A 20904-nucleotide genomic window follows, 5' to 3' on the forward strand; every position below is an offset into this window, starting at 1 on the left:
TTAATTGAGAGTTCCTTCTAAAATAGGGGGTACCCCGCCAAAAATTGGGGTGCCCGGTAAAAGGCACAGGCGGGATTCGAACCCGCGACCTCTGGTTCACCACAAGAGCTTCAAACAAGCCCCCAACATCCGGGTTTTTTTCGCCAACATCCGGGGTTTTTTTTTGGCCAACATCCGGGGTTTTTTCCCCCCCAACATCCGGGTTTTTTTGGCCAACATCCGGGGTTTTTTCCCCCCAAAATCCGTGGTTTTTTCCCCCAAAATCCGTGTTTTTCACCCCAAATTCGTGTTTTTCCCCCAACCAGAGCCTCCCGCCGATCTGTGGAGGGGGCACAGCAACCACAAAGACGCCGCCAGTGGGACCAAGAGCTTTTAAAAACACGGGGTGGAGGTGGGGGGGGGGGAGGAGCTCCCAAATGTCCGTCTGTCCGGGAGAGGGGGAGAGGCGGCCCCCAAAGCCCCTCCCCACCCCCCCAAAAAAACACCAAACCCCCCCCAAATTCAGGCACGTGGGGTGGGGGGGGGGGCGCCAAAACCCATCCCCCCACCCCAAATTCAATCTCCCCCCAAAAAATGAGGGGGGGGGGGGGGGGGCACAGAGTCCAGACCAGGGTGGATGGGGGGGGGGGAGGTCCCGGGGGTCCCCTCGGTGCTGGCGCTGTCCCCGATGGGGGAGGGGCCACCCCTGGTTGTGTCCCCCCCCCCCCCCCTCAAAATGGGGGGGTCCGGGGGTCCCGTTTGGGGGTCCCGGGGGGGGTCCCCGGGGGGGTTCCCGGGGGTCCCGGGGGGCTCCGGGGTCACCACAGGCGGTGCTGGTGGAGGTTGCGGCTCAGCACGGAGCGAACGTCGGCCGTGAACCTGAATTTGGGGAGGGGGATGCAAGGTGAGACCCCCCCCACCCTAAATGAGAATGAGGATGGGGGGGTTCTAAAAAAAGGGGGTGGGATCATCAAAATGTGGTGGGAAGCCCCAAAATGTGGGGGGGAAAATCCACCCGCAAAAAAAAAAGAGTGGAAAAAGGCCCGAATCCACACAGGAATGCCAAAAATTCCCACCGGGATACCCCAAAATTTGTCCCAAAATCCACCCAGGAAACCCAAAATCCACCCAGGAACCCCAAAAATCTCCCCAGAACTCCCCAAAATCCACCCAGGAACCCCAAAATCCACCAGGATCCCCCAAAATCTCTCCCAAAATCTTCCCCAAAATCCCCCCAGGAACCCCAAAATCTCTCCCAAATTCCCACCAGGATACCCCAAAATTTGTCCCAAAATCCACCCAGGATCCCCAAAATCTCCCCCAAAATGCACCCAGGAACCCCAAAATTCTCCAGGATCCCCCAAAATCTCTCCCAAAATCCACCCAGGACCCCCAAAATCCCCTCAGGACCCCCAAAATCTCCCCCAAAATCCACCCAGGAACCCCAAAATCCCCCCAGGATCCCCTAAAATCTCTCCCAAAATTCACCCAGGAACACCAAAATCTCTCCAAAATTCACCCAGGATTCCCGAAAATCCACGCAGGAACCCCAAAAATCTCCCCAGAACTCCCCAAAATCCCCCAGGATCCCCCAAAATCTCTCCCAAAATCCATCCAGGAACCCCAAAATTTCTCCCAAAATCCACTCAGAATCCCCAAAAATCCCCTCAGGACTCCCAAAATCCACCCAGGAACGCCAAAATTCTCCAGGATCCCCCAAAATCTCTCCCAAAATCCACCCAGGACCCCCAAAATCCCCTCAGGACCCCCAAAATCCCCCCCAAATCCATCCAGGACCCCCAAAATCTCCCCCAAATCCATCCAGGACCCCTAAAAATCTCTCCCAAAATCCACCCAGGAACCCCAAAATTCTCCAGGATCCCCCAAAATCTCCCCCAAAATCCACCCAGGAACCCCAAAATCCCACCAGGAACCCCAAAAATCTCCCCCAAAATCCATCCAGGACCCCCAAAAATCCCCCTGGGATCCCCAAAATCCCCCCCAAAATCCCACCAGGAACCCCAAAAATCCCCCCAGGAACCCCAAAATCCACCCAGAACGCCTTAAACTTTCCCCAGGACCTCGAAAATCTCCCCCAAAATCCACCCAGGAACCCCAAAATTCTCCAGGATCCCCCAAAATCTCCCCCAAAATCCACCCAGGAACTCCAAAATCCCACCAGGAACCCCAAAAATCTCCCCCAAAATCCACCCAGGATCCCCAAAAATCCCACCGGGATCCCCAAAATCTCTCCCAAAATCCACCCAGGATCCCCAAAATCTCTCCCAAAATCCATCCAGGAACCCCTAAAAATCCCCCCAGGACCCCCAAAATCTCCCCCAAAATCCACCCAGGAACTCCAAAATCTGTCCCAAAATCCACCCAGAACTCCTTAAACTTTCCCCAGGACCTCTAAAATTTCCCCCAGAATCTACCCAGGAACCCCAAAATTCTCCAGGATCCCCTAAAATCTCCCCCAAATCCATCCAGGACCCCCAAAATCTTCCCCAAAATCCACCCAGGAACCCCAAAAATCCCCCCAGAACTCCCCAAAATCCACCCAGGATCCCACAAAATCTGTCCCAAAATCCATCCAGGACTCCCCAAAATCTCCCCCAAACCCCTCCAGGACCCTCCAATCCTCCCAAAAACCCTTCCAAGTCCCCCCAAACCTCGCGAAATCCTGCCCAAATCCCCTCCAGGACCCCCCAAACTTCCCCAATTCCTGCCCAAATCCCCTCCAGGACCCCCCAAACCGCCCCAAATCTCCTCCAGGATGCCCCAAATCCCCCCCAAACTCCCCCAAATCCCCTCCAGGACTCCTCAAATCCCCTCCAGGTCCCCCCAAATCCCCTCCAGGACCCCCCAAACTCCCCCAAATCCCCTCCAGGACCCCCCAAATCCCCCCTAGGACCCCCAAAAATCCCCCAAATCCCCCCCAGATCCACTGAGAACCTCCCAAATCCCATCCAGGAGCCCCCAAATCCCCTCCAGGACCCCCCAAACTCCCCCAAATCCCCCCAGGTCCCCCCAAATCCCCCCCAGGACCCCCAAACTCCCACAAATCCCCCCCAGGACCCCCCAAATCCCCCAAATCCCCTCCAGGACCCCCCAAATTCCCCCAAATTCCCCCAAATCCCCTCCAGGACCCCCCAAATCCCCCCCAGGACCCCCCAAATCCCCCCAGGACCCCCCAAAATCCTCTCCAAGACCCCCCAAACCGCCCCAAATCCTGCCCAAATCCCCTCTATGACCCCCCAAACTCCCCCAAATCCCCCCCAGGACCCCCCAAATTCCCCCCAAATCCCCCCAAATCCCCCCCAGGACCCCCCAAATTCCCCCAAATTCCCCCCAAATCCCCTCCAGGACCCCCCAAATCCCCCCCAGGACCCCCCAAATTCCCCCAAATCCCCCCCAAATCCCCCCGTGCCCACCTGAGCGCGTCCAGCATGGGCAGGAGGTTGAGCAGGGCCGTGTCCCCGGGGTCACTGAACCACGACTTGATGGGGATGGCGTTGTCTGGGGGGATTTTTGGGGGATTTTGGGCATTTTTGGGGGTCCCCAGGGGATTTGGGGGGGTCCTGGAGGGGATTTGGGGGTCCTGGAAGGGATTTTGGGGGGTCCTGGAAGGGATTTTGGGGGGATCCTGGATGGGATTTGGGGGGTCCTGGGGGGGATTTGGGAGGTTCTGGGTGGACCTGAGGGGGATTTTGGGGATTTTTGGGGGGTCCCCAGGGGATTTTGGGGGGTCCTGGAGGGGATTTGGGGGTCCTGGAAGGGATTTTGGGGGGTCCTAGGGGGGATTTGGGGGGTCCTGGAGGGGATTTTGGGGGGAATTTCAGGAGGCCTGGATGGGATTTGGGAGGATCTGGGGGGGATTTGGGGATTTTTGGGGGGTCCCCAGGAGATTTGGGGGATCCTGGAGGGGATTTGGGAGGATCTGGGGGGGACTTGGGGTTTTTTGGGGGGGTCCCCAGGGGATTTGGGGAATTTTTTGGGGGGTCCTGGATGGAATTTGGGGGATTTTGGGGGCTCCTGGAGAGGATTTGGGAGGTTCTGGGTGGATCTGGGGGGGATTTCGGGAATTTTTTGGGGGTCCCCAGGGGATTTTGGGGGGTCCTGGAGAGGATTTGGGAGGTTCTGGGTGGATCTGAGGGGGATTTGGGGAATTTTGGGGGGTCCTGGATGGGATTTGGGGGTCCAGGAAGGGATTTTGGGGGGAATTTCAGGAGGCCTGGAGGGGATTTGGGTGGAGCTGGGGGGGATTTTTGGGGGGTCCCCAGGGGATTTGGGGATTTTTGGGGGGTCCTGGAAGGGATTTTGGGGGGTCCTAGGGGGGATTTGGGGGGTCCTGGAGGGGATTTTGGGGGGAATTTCAGGAGGCCTGGATGGGATTTGGGAGGATCTGGGGGGGATTTGGGGATTTTTGGGGGGTCCCCAGGAGATTTGGGGGATCCTGGAGGGGATTTGGGAGGATCTGGGGGGGACTTGGGGTTTTTTGGGGGGGTCCCCAGGGGATTTGGGGAATTTTTTGGGGGGTCCTGGATGGAATTTGGGGGATTTTGGGGGCTCCTGGAGAGGATTTGGGAGGTTCTGGGTGGATCTGGGGGGGATTTCGGGAATTTTTTGGGGGTCCCCAGGGGATTTTGGGGGGTCCTGGAGAGGATTTGGGAGGTTCTGGGTGGATCTGAGGGGGATTTGGGGAATTTTGGGGGGTCCTGGATGGGATTTGGGGGTCCAGGAAGGGATTTTGGGGGGAATTTCAGGAGGCCTGGAGGGGATTTGGGTGGAGCTGGGGGGGATTTTTGGGGGGTCCCCAGGGGATTTGGGGATTTTTGGGGGGTCCTGGAAGGGATTTTGGGGGGTCCTAGGAGGGATTTGGGGGTCCTGGAGGGGATTTTGGGGGGAATTTCAGGAGGCCTGGATGGGATTTGGGAGGATCTGGGGGGGATTTGGGGGATTTTGGGGGGTCCCCAGGGGATTTGGGGGATCCTGGAGGGGATTTGGGAGGATCTGGGGGGGATTTGGGGATTTTTGGGGGGTCTCCAGGAGATTTGGGGGGTCCTGGAGGGGATTTGGGAGGATCTGGGAGGGACTTGGGGTTTTTTGGGGGGGTCCCCAGGGGATTTGGGGGATTTTTGGGGGGTCCTGGATGGAATTTGGGGGATTTTGGGGGCTCCTGGAGAGGATTTGGGAGGTTCTGGGTGGATCTGGGGGGGATTTCGGGAATTTTTTGGGGGTCCCCAGGGGATTTTGGGGGGTCCTGGATGGGATTTGGGACGTTCTGGGTGGATCTGAGGGAGATTTGGGGAATTTTGGAGGGTCCTGGATGGGATTTGGGGGTCCTGGAGGGGATTTTGGGGGGAATTTCAGGAGGCCTGGAGGGGATTTGGGTGGAGCTGGGGGGGATTTTTGGGGGGTCCCCAGGGGATTTGGGGATTTTTGGGGGGTCCTGGAAGGGATTTTGGGGGGTCCTAGGGGGGATTTGGGGGGTCCTGGAGGGGATTTTGGGGGGAATTTCAGGAGGCCTGGATGGGATTTGGGAGGATCTGGGGGGGATTTGGGGATTTTTGGGGGGTCCCCAGGAGATTTGGGGGGTCCTGGAGGGGATTTGGGAGGATCTGGGAGGGACTTGGGGTTTTTTGGGGGGGTCCCCAGGGGATTTGGGGAATTTTTTGGGGGTCCTGGATGGAATTTGGGGGATTTTGGGGGCTCCTGGAGAGGATTTGGGAGGTTCTGGGTGGATCTGGGGGGGATTTCGGGAATTTTTTGGGGGTCCCCAGTGGATTTGGGGGATTTTTGGAGGGTCCTGGAGAGGATTTGGGAGGATCTGGGTGGATCTGGGGGGGATTTGGGGGATTTTTGGGGGATCCCCAGGGGATTTGGGGGGTCCTGGAGGGAATTTGGGAGGTTCTGGGGGGGATTTGGGGGATTTTTTTGGGGGGTCCTGGATGGGATTTGGGAGGATCTGGGTGGGATTTGGGGTTTTTTGGGGGGTCCCCAGGAGATTTGGGGGGTCCTGGATGGGATTTGGGAGGTTCTGGGTGGATCTGGGGAATTTTTTGGGGGTCCTGGAGGGAATTTGGGAGGATCTGGGGGGGATTTGGGGATTTGGGGGATTTTTGGGGGATCCCCAAGGGATTTTTGGGGGTTTCTGGAAGGATTTTGAAATTTTTAGGGGAAGTTTTTGGGGTCACCGAACCAGGACTCGATGGGGGTGGCGCTGTCTGGGGGAAATTTGGGATTTTTGGGGGGGACTTTTGGGGTGATTTTGGGGAATTTTCGAACAGGGATTTTTGGGTCATTTTGGGAATATTTTTGGGGCTATTTTGGGCCATTTTGGGAATATTTTTGGGGCTATTTTGGGATATTTTTGGGTACCTGGGTGGCTGTGATTGGCCCCAGGTGAGGTGTCCAGGATGACGATGCTGGACAGAGCCAGGGGTGGATTTTTGGGGTGGATTTTTGGGGCAATTTCCAGGGATTTTGGGAGAATTTCAGGATTAGGATTTTTGGGCCATTTTGGGGATATTTTTGGGGATGTTTTGGGATATTTTTGGGTACCTGGGTGCCTGCAATAGGCCCCAGGTGAGGTGTCCAGGATGACGATGCTGGACAGAGCCAGGGGTGGATTTTTGGGGTGGATTTTGGGAATTTTTGGACAGGGATTTTTGGGATATTCCATGGGGATTTTGGGGATATTTTGGGCAGTTTTGGGTACCTGGGTGGCTGCGGTAGGCGCCAGGTGAGTTGTCCAGGATGACGATGCTGGACCGACCCAGGGAGGGAATTTGGGGTGGATTTTTGGGGCAATTTCCGGGGATTTTGGGAGAATTTCAAGATTGGGATTTTTGGGCCATTTTGGGGATATTTTGGGGCTATTTTTGGGGCTATTTTGGGATATTTTTGGGTACCTGGGTGGCTGCGGTAGGCGCCAGGTGAGTTGTCCAGGATGACAATGCTGGACAGAGCCAGGGAGGGAATTTGGGGTGGATTTTTGGGGCAATTTCCAGGGATTTTGGGAGAATTTCAAGATTGGGATTTTTGGGCCATTTTGGAGCTATTTTTGGGAATATTTTGGGGCTATTTTGGGCAGTTTTGGGGTACCTGGGTGCCTGCAATAGGCCCCAGGTGAGGTGTCCAGGATGATGATGCTGGACAGACCCAGGGGTGGATTTTTGGGGTGGATTTTTGGGGTGATTTTTGGGAGTTTTTGGACAGGGATTTTTGGGCCATTTTGGGGATATTTTTGGGGCTATTTTTGGGGCTATTTTGGGATATTTTGGGTACCTGGGTGGCTGCAATAGGCCCCAGGTGAGGTGTCCAGGATGACGATGCTGGACAGACCCAGGGAGGGATTTTTGGGGTGGATTTTTGGGGTGATTTTTGGGTATTTTTGAACAGGGATTTTTGGGCCATTTTGGGGCTATTTTTGGGGCTATTTTGGGATATTTTGGGTACCTGGGTGGCTGCGGTAGGCGCCAGGTGAGTTGTCCAGGATGACGATGCTGGACAGGTCGCTGTGCACCACCGACAGGTCCTTGATGTAACTGCCCAGCTCCAGCGTGCAGTGCTGGGGGCGGGGCCGGGTCAGGGACACGCCCACCGCACCCGGGACACGCCCATGGCCACGCCCACCGCACCCGGGACACGCCCACCACACCTGGACACGCCCATTCCACATGGACAGAGCCATGGACACGCCCACCTCATCTGGGACACGCCCACCTCACATGGACAGAGCCATGGACACGCCCACCTCATGTGGACACGCCCACCTCATGTGGACACGCCCATCTCATCTGGACACGCCCACTGCATGGCAGAGAATGATCCCAGCTCCTCCCAGCCCCTCACCTGTCCCTGTCTCACCTGTCCCAGTGTCACCTGTCCCCAGGTGTGTCCCTCACCTGTCCAGGTGTCCCTGTCTCACCTGTCCCAGTGCTACCTGTCCCCAAGTGTGTCCAGGTGTCCCTCACCTGTCCCCAAGTGTCCCTCACCTGTATCCAGGTGTGTCCCTGTCTCACCTGTCCCCAGGTGTTCCCGGGTGGCCCCAGGTGTGTCCAGGTGTGTCCCTCACCTGTCCCCAGGTGTGTCCCTGTCTCACCTGTCCCAGTGTTACCTGTCCCTGTGTGTCCCTCACCTGTCCCCAGGTGTCCCCAGGTGTGTCCCTCACCTATCCAGGTGTCCCCAGTTGTCCCCAGGTGTCCCTGTCTCACCTGTCCAGCTGTCCCTCACCTGTCCCCAGGTGTGCCCCCAGGTGTGCCTCACCTGTCCAGGTGTGTCCCTGTCCCCAGGTGTCCCCAGCTGTGTCCCTCCCCTGTCCCCAGGTGTCCCTCACTTGTTCAGGTGTCCCTGTCCCACTGTCACCTGTCCCCAGCTTTCCCCAGCTGTCCCTCACCTGTTCAAGTGTCCCCAGGTGTCCCCAGGTGTGTCCCTCAGCTTTCCCCAGGTGTCCCTTTCTCACCTGTCCCCAGGTGTCCCCAGGTGTCCCTCACCTGTCCAGGTGTCCCTGTCTCACCTGTCCCACTGCCACCTGTCCCCAGGTGTCCCACACCTGTCCCCAGGTGTGTCCCTCACCTGTCCCACTGTCACCTGTCCCCAGGTGTGTCCCTCACCTGTCCCCAGGTGTCCCCAGGTGTCCCTCCCCAGGTGTCCCTCCCCAGGTGTGTCCCTGTCCCCAGGTGTGTCCCCAGGTGTGTCCCCAGGTGTCCCTCACCTGTCCCCAGGTGTGTCCCTCCCTCACCTGTCTGCAGTAGCGCCGGTTGAGGACGCTGCGGTTGTTGTCCAGCTCATGACCCCTCTCACACCTGTCCCACTGTCCCCATGTGTCCCCATGTGTCCCCAGGTGTGTCCCTCACCTGTCCCCAGGTGTCCCCAGGTGTCCCCAGGTGTGCCTCACCTGTCGGTAGTAGCGCCGGTTGAGGATGCTGCGGTTGTTGTCCAGCTTGTCGGCCACGGCGCAGCCGTAGATCTCCATGCTGGCTGTGAACACCACCAGCTCGTACCACTGGCTCACCTGGGCGACATTTGGGGCAAATTCAGGGCATTTTGGGAAAATTCAGGAATTTTGGGGTGATTTGAGGGGATTTTGGGGGGGTTTGAGGGGATTTTGGGGGAATTTCTGGGGGTTTTTGGGGTGATTTGAGGGGTTTGGGGCCATGATCTCCATGCTGGACGTGAACACCACCAGCTCCCACATTCCCAGGATTTTGGGGGAAATTCCCAGGATTTTGGGAAAATTCATGAAATTTTGGGAAAATTCAGGAATTTTGGGGTGATTTGAGGGGATTTTGGGGCAATTTCTGGGGGTTTTGGGGGTGATTTGAGGGGTTTGGGGCCATGGATCTCCATGCTGGACGTGAACACCACCAGCTCCCACATTCCCAGGATTTTGGGGGAAATTCCCAGGATTTTGGGAAAATTCATGAAATTTTGGGAAAATTCAGAAATTTTGGGGTGATTTGAGGGGATTTTGGGGGGGTTTGAGGGGATTTGAGGGGAATTTCTGGGGTTTTTTGGGGGTGTCAGGTGGGGTTTGGGGCCATGGATCTCCATGGCCATGAACACCACCAGCTCCTACCATTGGCTCACCTGGGGAAAATTCCCAGGATTTTGGGGAAATTCATGAAATTTTGGGAAAATTCAGAAATTTTGGGGAATTTTGGGGTGATTTGAGGCGTTTTTGGGGTGATTTGAGAGGTTTTGGGCCATGGATCTCCATGCTGGATGTGAACACCACCAGCTCCCACCACTGGCTCACCTGGGGGAGATTTGGGGGAAATTCCCAGGATTTTGGGAAAATTCAGGGGATTTTGGGAAAATTCAGAAATTTTGGGGAATTTTTGGGTGATTTGAGGGGATTTTGGGGCAATTTCTGGGGGTTTTGGGGGTGATTTGAGGGGTTTGGGGCCATGGATCTCCATGCTGGACGTGAACACCACCAGCTCCCACATTCCCAGGATTTTGGGGGAAATTCCCAGGATTTTGGGAAAATTCATGAAATTTTGAGAAAATTCAGAAATTTTGGGGTGATTTGAGGGGATTTTGGGGTGATTTGAGGGGGTTTTGGGGGAATTTCTGGGGTTTTTGGGGTGATTTGAGGGGTTTTGGGCCATGGATCTCCATGCTGGCTGTGAACACCACCAGCTCCTCCCACTGGCTCACCTGGGGGAAATTCCCAGGATTTTGGGAAAATTCATGAAATTTTGGGAAAATTCAGAAATTTTGGGGAATTTTGGGGTGATTTGAGGGGATTTTGGGGGTCTCAGGTGGGGTTTGGAGCCATGGATCTCCATGGCCATGAACACCACCAGCTCATACCACTGGCTCACCTGGGCGACATTTGGAGCAAATTCCCAGGATTTTGGGGAAATCCATGAAATTTTGAGAAAATTCAGAAATTTTGGGGAATTTTGGGGTGATTTGAGGGGGTTTTGGGGGAATTTCTGGGGGTTTTGGGGGTCCCAGGTGGGGTTTGGGGCTGTAGATCTCCATGGCTGTGAACACGCCCAGCTCACCTGGACCGGGAATTTTGGGGAATTTTGGGGAATTTTTGGAATTTTGTGGATTTTCGAAGGGTTTAGGAGGGATTTGGGATGGGTTTTGGGGTGAATTTGGGGCTTTTTGGGGTCACTCACCACCTCCAGGAAGAAATCCACGTGGGGCCGTTTGTGCACGAAGAACCTCACGGGGTGTTTGTCGATCACCACCTGGGGGACCCCAAAATCAGCACAAACACCCCCAAAATCAGCCCAGGAATCCCAAAATCACAACAAACACCCCCAAAATCAGCTCTGAGACCCCCAAAATCAAAATAAACACCCCCAAAATCAGCCTCAGGGCCCTCAAAATTTCCCAAAACTCCTTCAAAACTCCCACAAAATCCCCAAAGTCCACGGAAAATTCTCCCCAAATCCTCCCTGAATGGCCTTAAATGCTCCCAAAACTGCCCCAAATCCCTCAAAAATCCCCCCAAATTCCCCCAAAACTGCCCCAAATCCCTTCCAAACCCCTCAGAATTTAGCAAAATTCCCCAAAATTGCTGAATTTCCCCCAAAATCCCCTCACACCTTGAGGATGAAGTTGGGGAGGGTCCCGGGCCGCACCGTGGGCCTCAGGACAGGCCAAAAACCACCAAAAAAACCCCCAAAATTCCCAAAAATCCCCATAAACTCGCTCAAAACTGCCCCAAATCCCTCAAAATTTCCCAAAATTCCCCAAAATTCCTGAATTTCCCCCAAAATCCCCTCAGACCTTGAGGATGAAGTTGGGGAGGGTCCCGGGCCGCACCGTGGGCCTCAGGACAGGCCAAAAACCCCCCAAAAAAAACCCCCCAAAAAAATCCCCCAAAACCCCAAAAAAATCCCCAAAAAACCCCAATTCCACTCAAAACTGCTCCAAATCCCTCAAAAATGCCCCAAAATCCTCCAAATTTCCCCCAGAATCCCTCAGAGCTTGAGAATGAAGTCGGGGGGGGGGGGGTCCCAGGCCACACAGTGGGCCTCAGGACAGCTCAAAAACCCCCCCAAAAACCCCCCAAAAAAGCCAAAACCCCCATAAACTCTCTCAAAACTGCCCCAAATCCCTTCCAAACCCCTGAAAATGTCCCGAAATTTCCCAAAATTCCCCAAAATTCCTGAATTTCCCCCAAAATCCCCTCAGACCTTGAGGATGAAGTTGGGGGTGGGCCCTAGGCCGCACCATGGGCCTCAGGACAGGCCAAAAACCCCCACAAAAAAAACCCAAAAAAATCCCCCAAAACCCCAAAAAACCCCAATTCCACTCAAAACTGCTCCAAATCCCTCAAAAATGCCCCAAATCCTCCAAATTTCCCCCAAAATCTCCACAGACCTTGAGGATGAAGTTGGGGGGGGGGGGGGGCCGGGCCGCACCATGGGCCCCAGGACAGCCCAAAAACGCCCCAAAAAAACCCAAAAAACCCCAAAAAAATCTCCAAAAAACCACAAAAATGCCCCAAATCCCTTCCAAACCCCTCAAAATTTCCCAAAATTCCTGAATTTCCCCCAAAATCCCCTCACACCTTGAGGATGAAGTTGGGGGTGGGCCCTAGGCCGCACCATGGGCCTCAGGACAGGCCAAAAACCCCCCCCCAAAAAAAACCCCCAAAAACTCCCCAAAAAATGCCCAAAACTGCCCCAAATCCCTTCCAAATGCCCCAAATTTTCCCCAGATTCTCCAGATTTTCCCCAAAATGTCCCCAGACCTTGAGGATGAAGTCGGGGGGGGTCCCAGGCCGCACCGTGGGCCTCAGGACAGCTCAAAAACCCCTCAAAAAAAACCCAAAAAAATTGCCAAAAAAAAACCCAAAAAATCCCCAAAAACTGCTCCAAATCCCTTAAATTTTCCCAAAATCCTCCAGATTTGCCCCAAAATGTCCCCAGACCTTGAGGATGAAGTCGGGGGGTGGGTCCCAGGCCGCACCGTGGGCCTCAGGACAGCTCAAAAAAACCCAAAAAAATCCCCAAAAAAACCCAAAAATCCTTCCAAACCCCTCAAATTTTCCCAAAATCCTCCAGATTTTCCCCAAAATGCCTCCAGACCTTGAGGATGAAGTCGGGGGGGGTCCCAGGCCGCACCGTGGGCCTCAGTACAGCTCAAAAACCCCTCAAAAAAACCCAAAAAAATCCCCAAAAAATCCCCCAAAAATCCCCAAAATGCCCCAAATTTTCCCAAAATCCTCCAGATTTGCCCCAAAATGCCTCAGACCTTGAGGATGAAGTCGGGGGGGGTCCCGGGCCGCACCGTGGGCCTGAGGACGCCGTCGTGGTGGGAGTGGATCAGGGTCTCGTCCAGGTCCAGCACCAGGATCTTCCTCTTCACCTGGTCTGGGAAAAAAACCACAAAATTTGGGGCAAAATTGCCAAATTTGGGGCAAAACTCCCAAATTTTTGGGGAAAATCCCTGAATTCGGGGTAAAATTTGGGGGTTGAGGGGGAAAATTTGGGGGTTTGGGGGCAAAATTTGGGGGTTTGAAGGCAAAATTTGGGGGTTTGGGGGTCGAAATTTGAGGATTTGGAGCAAAAATTTGGGGGTTTGGGGCAAAATTTTGGGGTTTGAAGGCAAAATTTGGAGGTTTAGGGGGGAAATTTGAGGATTTGGAGCAAAAATTTGGGGGTTTGGGGGCAAAATTTGGGGGCTTGGCAGAGAATTTGGGGCAAAATTTGGGGTTTCAGGGACCCAATTCCAAGGTTTGGGGGCAAAATTTGGAGGTTTAGGGGGAAAATTTGAGGATTTGGAGCAAAAATTTGGGGGTTTGGGGACAAAATTTGGGGGTTTGAAGGCAAAATTTGGAGGTTTAGGGGGAAAATTTGAGGATTTGGAGCAAAAATTTGGGGGTTTGGGGGCAAAATTTTGAACTTTGGGGGCAAAATTTGGGGTTTTAGGGTCCCAATTCCAAGGTTTGAGGGCAAAATTTGGAGGTTTAGGGACAAAATTTGGGGTTTTAAGGACAGAATTCCAAGGTTTGGGGGCAAAATTTGGGGGTTTAGGGACAAAATTTGGGGGTTTGAAGGCAAAATTTGGAGGTTTAGGGGGAAAATCTGAGAATTTGGAGCAAAAAATTTGGGGGTTTGGAGACAAAATTTGGGGGTTTGGGGGCAAAAATTGGGGATTTGGGCTTTTTTTCTCCTAAATTTTGGGATTATCTCTGGGATTTTGGGATTTCCCACCCCAAATTTTGGCATTTTCACCCCAAATTTTGCATTTCCCACCCCAAATTTTGCCGTTTTCTCCCCAAATTTTGCCGTTTCCTCCCCAAATTTTGCCATTTTCTCCCCAAATTTTGCTGTTTCCTCCCCAAATTTTTGCATTTCCCCCCCAAATTTTGCCATTTTCTCCCCAAATTTTGCATTTCCCCCCCAAATTTTGCCATTTTTCTCCCCAAATTTTGTTTTTTTCTCCGGTTTTGGACTCACTCAGGCGGTTCCTGGAGATGGGCGACAGGGGCAGGACGTCGTAGCGCACGGTCTGGTACTGGATCACCTGCGAACCCCAAATTTGGGGGGACCCCGAAATTCGGGAACCCCCAAATTCCATCAGGGAGAGGCCAAAAATTCCCCCCCCGAAAAAAACCCCAAAAATTTCGGAGTTTCCTGAGCCTCCCCAGGGGAAAAAAACCCCAAAAATGGGGAAAGAAGCCCCAAAATTCACCCCAAAAATCCCAGAAATGAGATCCAAAAACGAGACCCAAAAATCCCCAAAATTCACCCCAAAAAAATCTCAAAAATGAGACCCAAAATTCACCCAAAAAATCCCAAAAATGAGACCCAAAAATCCCAAAAATGAGACCCAAAAATCCCCAAAATTCACCAAAAAATCTCAAAAATGAGACCCAAAAATCCCAAAAATGAGACCCAAAAATCCCCAAAATTCACCCAAAAAATCTCAAAAATGAGACCCAAAAATCTCAAAAATGAGACCCAAAAATCCCCAAAATTCATCCAAAAAAATCTCAAAAATGAGACCCAAAAATCCCAAAAATTCACCCAAAAAAATCCCAAAAAATGAGACCCAAAAATCCCAAAAATGAGACCCAAAAATCCCCAAAATTCATTCAAAAAAATCCCCAAAATTCACCCAAAAAAATCCCAAAAATGAGACCGAAAAATCTCAAAATTCACCCCAAAAAAATCTCAAAAATGAGACCCAAAAATGAGACCCAAAAATCCCCAAAATTCACCCAAAAAAATCTCAAAATGAGACCCAAAAATCCCTAAAATTCACCCAAAAAATCTCCAAAATAAGACCCAAAAACCCTAAAAATGCTCAAATGTTTCCCCCAAAATTCTCTGAAAATTCCCCAAAATTGCAAAAATTCCCCAAGAATTTCCCACAAATTCCCCCAAAATCCCAAAAATTCCCAGAATTTCCCCAAGAATTCCTCTAAAATTCCCAAAATTGTCCCCAAAATTCCCCAAAATTGTCCCCAAAATTCCCAAAAATTCCTTGAAATTGCCCAAAACCTTCCCCATAACTCCCCCAAAAATTCCTAGAAATTCCCAAAATTCCCACAAATTCCCCCCCAAATTCCCAGAATTTCCCCAAAATTCCCCCCAAAATTTCCAGAAATTCCCCCAAAAACTTCCCCCCAAAACTCCAAAATTCCTAAAAATTCCCCCAAATTCCCAGAATTTCCCCCAAAATCCCAAAAATTCCCAGAAATTCCCCCAAAAACTTCCCCATAACTCCCCGAAATTCCCAGAATTTTCCCCCAAAAAGTCCAAAATTCCTAAAAATTCCCCCAAAATTATGAAAAATTCCCTGAATTTCCCACAAAAATGCCCCCAAAAAAGTCCAAAAGTGCCCCAAAATTCCCCCAAAATCCATCCAAAATTCCCTGAAAATCCCCAAGAATTTCTCTAAAATTCCCCCAAAATTCCCTAAAATTGCCCAAAAACTTCCCCATAACTCCCCAAAAAATTCCTAGAAATTCCCAAAATTCCCACAAATTCCCCCCAAAATTCTCCCAAAATTTCTCTAAAAACTTCCCCATAACTCCCTCAAAAACTCCAAAATTCCTAAAAATTCCCCCAAATTCCCCCAAAATCCCAAAAATTCCCTGAATTTCCCCCAAATTCCCAGAAATTTCCCCCAAAAATGCCCCCCAAAAAGTCCAAAATTGCCCCAAAATTCTCCCAAATTCCCAGAATTTCCCCCAAAATCCCAAAAATTCTCCCAAAATTCCCAGAAATTTCCTGAAATTCCTCCAAAATTCCCTGAAAATCCCCAAGAATTTCTCTAAAATTCCCAAAAATGACCCCCAAAAACTCCAAAATTCCCCCAGGATTCCCCCAAATTCCCAGAATTTCCCCCAAAATCCCCTGAAATTTCCCCAAAAACTTCCCCAAAACTCCCCCCAAAAACTCCCAAATTCCCAGAAATTCCCCCCAAAATCCCCCCAAAATCCCAAAAATCCCCAGAATTTCCCCCAAATTCCCCCCAAAATTTCTCAAAAATTCCCCCAAATTTCCCCCAAAATCCATCCAAAATTCCCTGAAATTCCCCAATAATTTCTCTAAAATTCCCAGAAATTTCCCCCAAATTCCCCCCAAAATTCTCTGAATTTCCCCCAAATTCCCCCCAAAATCCCAAAAATTCAGAGAATTTCCCCCAAATTCCCAGAAATTCCCCAAAATTCCCCAAATTTCCATTTTTGGGGCACTCCCGGCCCCTCCCCCCATCCCAAAATAGCCCCGGGCCCCTCCCCCACCCCCCCCCCCGGGCCCCTCCCCCACCCCCCCCGGGCTGGATTCAACCTTGAAAATCCCAAAATCCCCAAATTCTCCCCAAAATCCCCAAATTCTCCCCAAAATCCCCAAATTCTCCCCAAAATCCTGCACCAAAAATGCCCCAAAAATTCCCACAAAAGGAAAAAACCCCAAAAAAGCCAAATTTGCCTGAAATTGCCCCAAAAATTAAAAAAACCAAAAAAAAATTTCCAAAAAAAATCAAAGAAATTCTGCCCACAAAATCTTAAAATTTTAAGAAAATTCAACCCAAAAAAATCCTAAAAATCCTCACAAAAAAACCCAAATTCGCTCCAAAATTCCCTGAAATTTTCCCTAAAATCCCCCAAATAAATTCCACGAAATTCCCCCAAAAAAGCCAAATAAATTTGCAAAAAATCCCCCAAAATTCCTCCAAAAAATCCCCAAAAAATTCACGAAAAATCCCCCAAAAATTCACGAAAAATCCCCAAAAATTCGCCAAAAATCCCCCAAATTCCCCTTTAAAAATGCCCAAAATTCCTGCCCAAAAAACCCCAAATTTCTCCCAAAAAATCCCCCAAAATTACCCAAAACATTCCCCAAAAAACCCAAATAAATTCCCCAAAAATCCCCAAATTTCCCCCCCAAAACCCCAAAAATATTCCCCAAAATTGCCCCAAAAAATCCCCCAAAAATCCCCAAAAATCCCCAAATTCCCCCCCTAAAAATCCCCAAAAAATTCCCCTAAAAATCCCCAAAAATTCCCCAAAATTCCCCCAAAAATCCCCAAGTTTCCCCCCCAAAAAATCCCCCAAAAAAACCCTAAAAAATCCCCCCAAAAAACACAAAAAATTCCCCCAAAAATTCTCCAAAACCCCCCCCAAAAATCCCCCAAAAACCCCCAAATTTCCCCCCAAAAATTTCCCCAAAATTCTCCAAAAATTCCCCAAAATTCCCCAAAAAATCCCCAAATTTCCCCCATAAATTTCCCCCAATATCCCCAAATTTCCCCCCAAAACAATCCCTAAAATTCCCCCAAAAACCCCAAAATTCCCCTCAAAAAACCCCAAAAAATCCCCAAAAATCCCCCAAAAAACCCCAAAATTTCCCACATAAATTCCCCCAAAAAATCCCCAAAAATTCCCCAAAATTCCCCCAAAATCCCCAAATTTCCCCCCCCAAAACATCCCCAAAATTTCCCGCATAAATTTCCCTAAAATTCCCCAAATTTCCCCCATAAATTTCCCTAAAATTCCCCAAATTTCCCCCATAAATTTCCCTAAAATTCCCCAAATTTCCCCCATAAATTTCCCTAAAATTCCCCAAAAAATCCCCAAATTTCCCCCATAAATTTCCCTAAAATTCCCCAAATTTTCCCCCAAAATTTCCCCCAAAATTCCCCAAAATCTCCCGGGAATTTCCCGGTTTTCCCCTCCCGGTTCCTTCCCTGTTCTCCCCGTTAATTCCAGCCCCATTCCCGTTAATCCCGACCCCATTCCCGTTAATTCCAGCCCCATTCCCGTTAATCCCGGTTCCATTCCCGTTAAACCCGACCCCATTCCCGTTAATTCCGGTTCCATTCCCGTTAATCCCGGCTCCATTCCCGTTAATCCCGGCTCCATTCCCGTTAATCCCGGTTCCATTCCCGTTAATCCCGACCCCATTCCCGTTAATCCCGGCTCCATTCCCGTTAATCCCGGCTCCATTCCCGTTAATTCCGGTTCCATTCCCGTTAATCCCGGCTCCATTCCCGTTAATTCCGGTTCCATTCCCGTTAATCCCGGCTCCATTCCCGTTCTAATCCCGTTATTTTCATTACCCCAAATCCATTCCCGGTTCCGTTCCCGTTATTCCCGTTAACCCCGGCTCCATTCCCGTTAATTCCGGGTCCATTCCCGTTAATTCCAGTTCCATTCCCGTTCTAATCCCGTTATTTCCATTATCCCAAATCCATCCCCGGTTCCGTTCCTGTTATTCCCGTTAACCCCGGTTCCATCCCCGGTTCCATCCCCGTTATCCCAAATCCATTCCCGCTTCCATTCCCGTTATTCCCGTTAACCCCGGTTCCGTTCCCGTTAACCCCGAGCCGTTCCCGGTTCCATTCCCGTTATCCCAAATCCATCCCCGGTTCCGTTCCTGTTATTCCCGTTAACCCCGAGCCGTTCCCGGTGCCGTTCCCGTTAATTCCGGTTCCATTCCCGTTCTAATCCCGCTATTCCCAGTCCATCCCCGCTTCCGTTCCCGTTATTCCCGTTAACCCCGGTCCCGTTCCCGTTAACCCCGGTTCCATTCCCGGTGCCGTTCCCGCTCCATCCCCGTTATCCCAAATCCATCCCCGGTTCCGTTCCTGTTATTCCCGTTAACCCCGAGCCGTTCCCCGCTCCATTCCCGTTTTCCCCAATCCATTCCCGGTTCCATTCCCGGTTCCATTCCCGTTATCCCAAATCCATTCCCGCTTCCATTCCCGTTATTCCCGTTAACCCCGGTTCCGTTCCTGTTATTCCCGTTAACCCCGAGCCATTCCCGGTGCCGTTCCCGCTCCATTCCCATTATCCCCAATCCATTCCCGGTTCCGCTCCTGTTATTCCCGTTAACCCCGGCTCCATTCCCGTTAACCCCGGTTCCATTCCCGTTAATTCCGGTTCCATTCCCGTTCTAATCCCGCTATTCTCAGTCCATTCCCGGTTCGGTTCCCGTTATTCCCGTTAACCCCGGTTCCATTCCCTTTATCCCCAGCCCATTCCCGGTTCCATTCCCGTTATCCCCAGTCCATTCCCGGTGCCGTTCCCGCTCCATTCCCGTTATCCCCAATCCATTCCCGGTTCCATTCCCGGTTCCATTCCCGTTATCCCAAATCCATCCCCGGTTCCATTCCCGTTATCCCCCATCCATCCCCGGTTCCATCCCCGTTATCCCCAGCCCATTCCCGGTTCCATCCCCGGTTCCATCCCCGTTATCCCCCCGGTTTCCCCTCCCCGGTTTCCCCTCCCGGTACTCACGGTGCGGACCTGCCTCCTCAGCAGGTAAAGCACAAAACTCCAGAGTTTAGCAGCGAAGGCCACGAAAGAACGGAGGCCGAGCAGGCACTGGCTCCGCATCATCCCGGTACCGGCCCCGGTACCGGCCCCGGGCGCGGCGCGGCCCAGCTCCGCCAGCTTCGCCGCGGCCCCGCCGCCGCCGCCGCCGCCGCCTCCTGCGGCCCCCCCCCGGTGTGGGAGGCGCTGCCGGGGGCGGGCCCGGGGGGGTTCGGGGGCTCCGGGCCCTCACCGGGGCTCGGCCGGGGCCGCCGCCATCGCCGCCATAGCCCGGGGGCACTTCCGGCAGCAGCACTTCCGGGGCACGCACGGAGGGGCGGGGCTACGCACGGAGGGGCGGGGTTAGGAGACCATAGAGATCAACGGAGGGGGCGTGGCTTAAACAGAGGGGCGGCGCCTTTGGGAATGGGAGAGAACGAAAAAGGCGTGGCTGGTGGGCGGGGTTATGTAAATTAGCGGTGCTCTGCGGTTGCTATGGTGATTGGAGAGTGATTGACAGCGGCTTTATGTAAATTAGGGGACGTGGTTTCTGCCGTTGGGATCCGTTCAGGATGAAATGATTGGCAGCACTTTTATGTAAATGAAGGGGCGTGGCTTCCACGGGAAAATCGGGATTTTCACTCCGAAAAATTCGGATTTTTTGCCCCAAAAATTTGGGATTTTCACCCCTAAAATTGGGCAATCTTCCCCCCTAAAATTTGGGATTTTCACCTCTTAAAATTTGGGATTTTCACTCCTAAAAATTGGGCAATTTTTTCTCCAAAAATTGGGATTTTCACCCTTAAAATTGGGGAATTTTTTCCCCTTAAAATTGGGATTTTCGCCTGCAAAAATTGGGATTTTCCACCCCTAAAAATTGGGATTTTTTCCCCTAAAAATTGGCATTTTCCCCTCAAAATTTGGGATTTTCAATCCTAAAATTGGGCAATTTTTTGCTCCAAAATTTGGGATTTTCACCTCTTAAAATTTGGGATTTTCACTCCTAAAATTGGGCAATTTTCCCTCAAAAAATTGGGCAATTTGTCCCCCCCAAAATTTGGGATTTTTCCCCCCACAAAATTTGGGATTTTCCCCCCTAAAATTGGGCATTTTTTTCCCTAAAAATTGGGATTTTTTTTCCCAAAATTTGGGATTTTCACCCCTAAAAATTGGCATTTTTCACCGCTAAAATTGAGATTTTTACCCCCAAAAATTGGGATTTTCACCCCTAAAAATTGCGATTTTTCACCCCTAAAATTGAGATTTTTTCACCCCTAAAATTGAGATTTTTTTTCCCCCCAATAACTGCGATTTTCACTCCTAAAAATTGAGATTTTCACTCCTAAAAATTGAGATTTTTTCCCCAAAAATTGAGATTTTTTCCCCTCAAAATTGAGATTTTTACCCCTAAAAATTGAGATTTTTCCCCCCAAAAATTTGGGATTTTTCACCCCTAAAAATTGGCATTTTTCACCCCTAAAATTGAGCTTTTTTTCCCCTAAAAATTGAGATTTTTTCCCCCAAAATTGGGATTTTTTTTCACCCCTAAATTTGGGATTTTCACCCCTAAAATTGAGCTTTATTTCCCCTAAAAATTGCGATTTTTTTTCCCAAAAATTTGGGATTTTTCACCCCTAAAATTGAGCTTTTTTTCCCTAAAAATTGAGCTTTTTTCCCCTAAA

General features: G+C 51.3%; 1 protein-coding gene across 1 annotated transcript; it reads right to left on the reverse strand.

Moving 5' to 3' along the window:
- Window positions 1–357: 357 nt before the first annotated feature.
- Window positions 358–19990, reverse strand: CTDNEP1 (CTD nuclear envelope phosphatase 1). Its single transcript, XM_071420025.1, has 8 exons — window positions 19208–19990; window positions 13917–13983; window positions 12709–12827; window positions 10620–10691; window positions 8882–8998; window positions 7441–7552; window positions 3414–3498; window positions 358–858 (listed from the first exon to the last, which is right to left on the reverse strand). The coding sequence occupies exons 1-8, from the start codon at window positions 19307–19309 to the stop codon at window positions 798–800; spliced, it is 735 nt and encodes a 244-aa protein (XP_071276126.1). The 5' UTR covers window positions 19310–19990; the 3' UTR covers window positions 358–797.
- Window positions 19991–20904: the final 914 nt, after the last annotated feature.

The sequence above is a fragment of the Agelaius tricolor genome, unplaced genomic scaffold (genome assembly GCF_023055355.1).
Source record: "Agelaius tricolor isolate 1412-34295 unplaced genomic scaffold, bAgeTri1.0.p SCAF_120, whole genome shotgun sequence".
In the NCBI taxonomy this organism is placed as follows: domain Eukaryota; kingdom Metazoa; phylum Chordata; class Aves; order Passeriformes; family Icteridae; genus Agelaius; species Agelaius tricolor.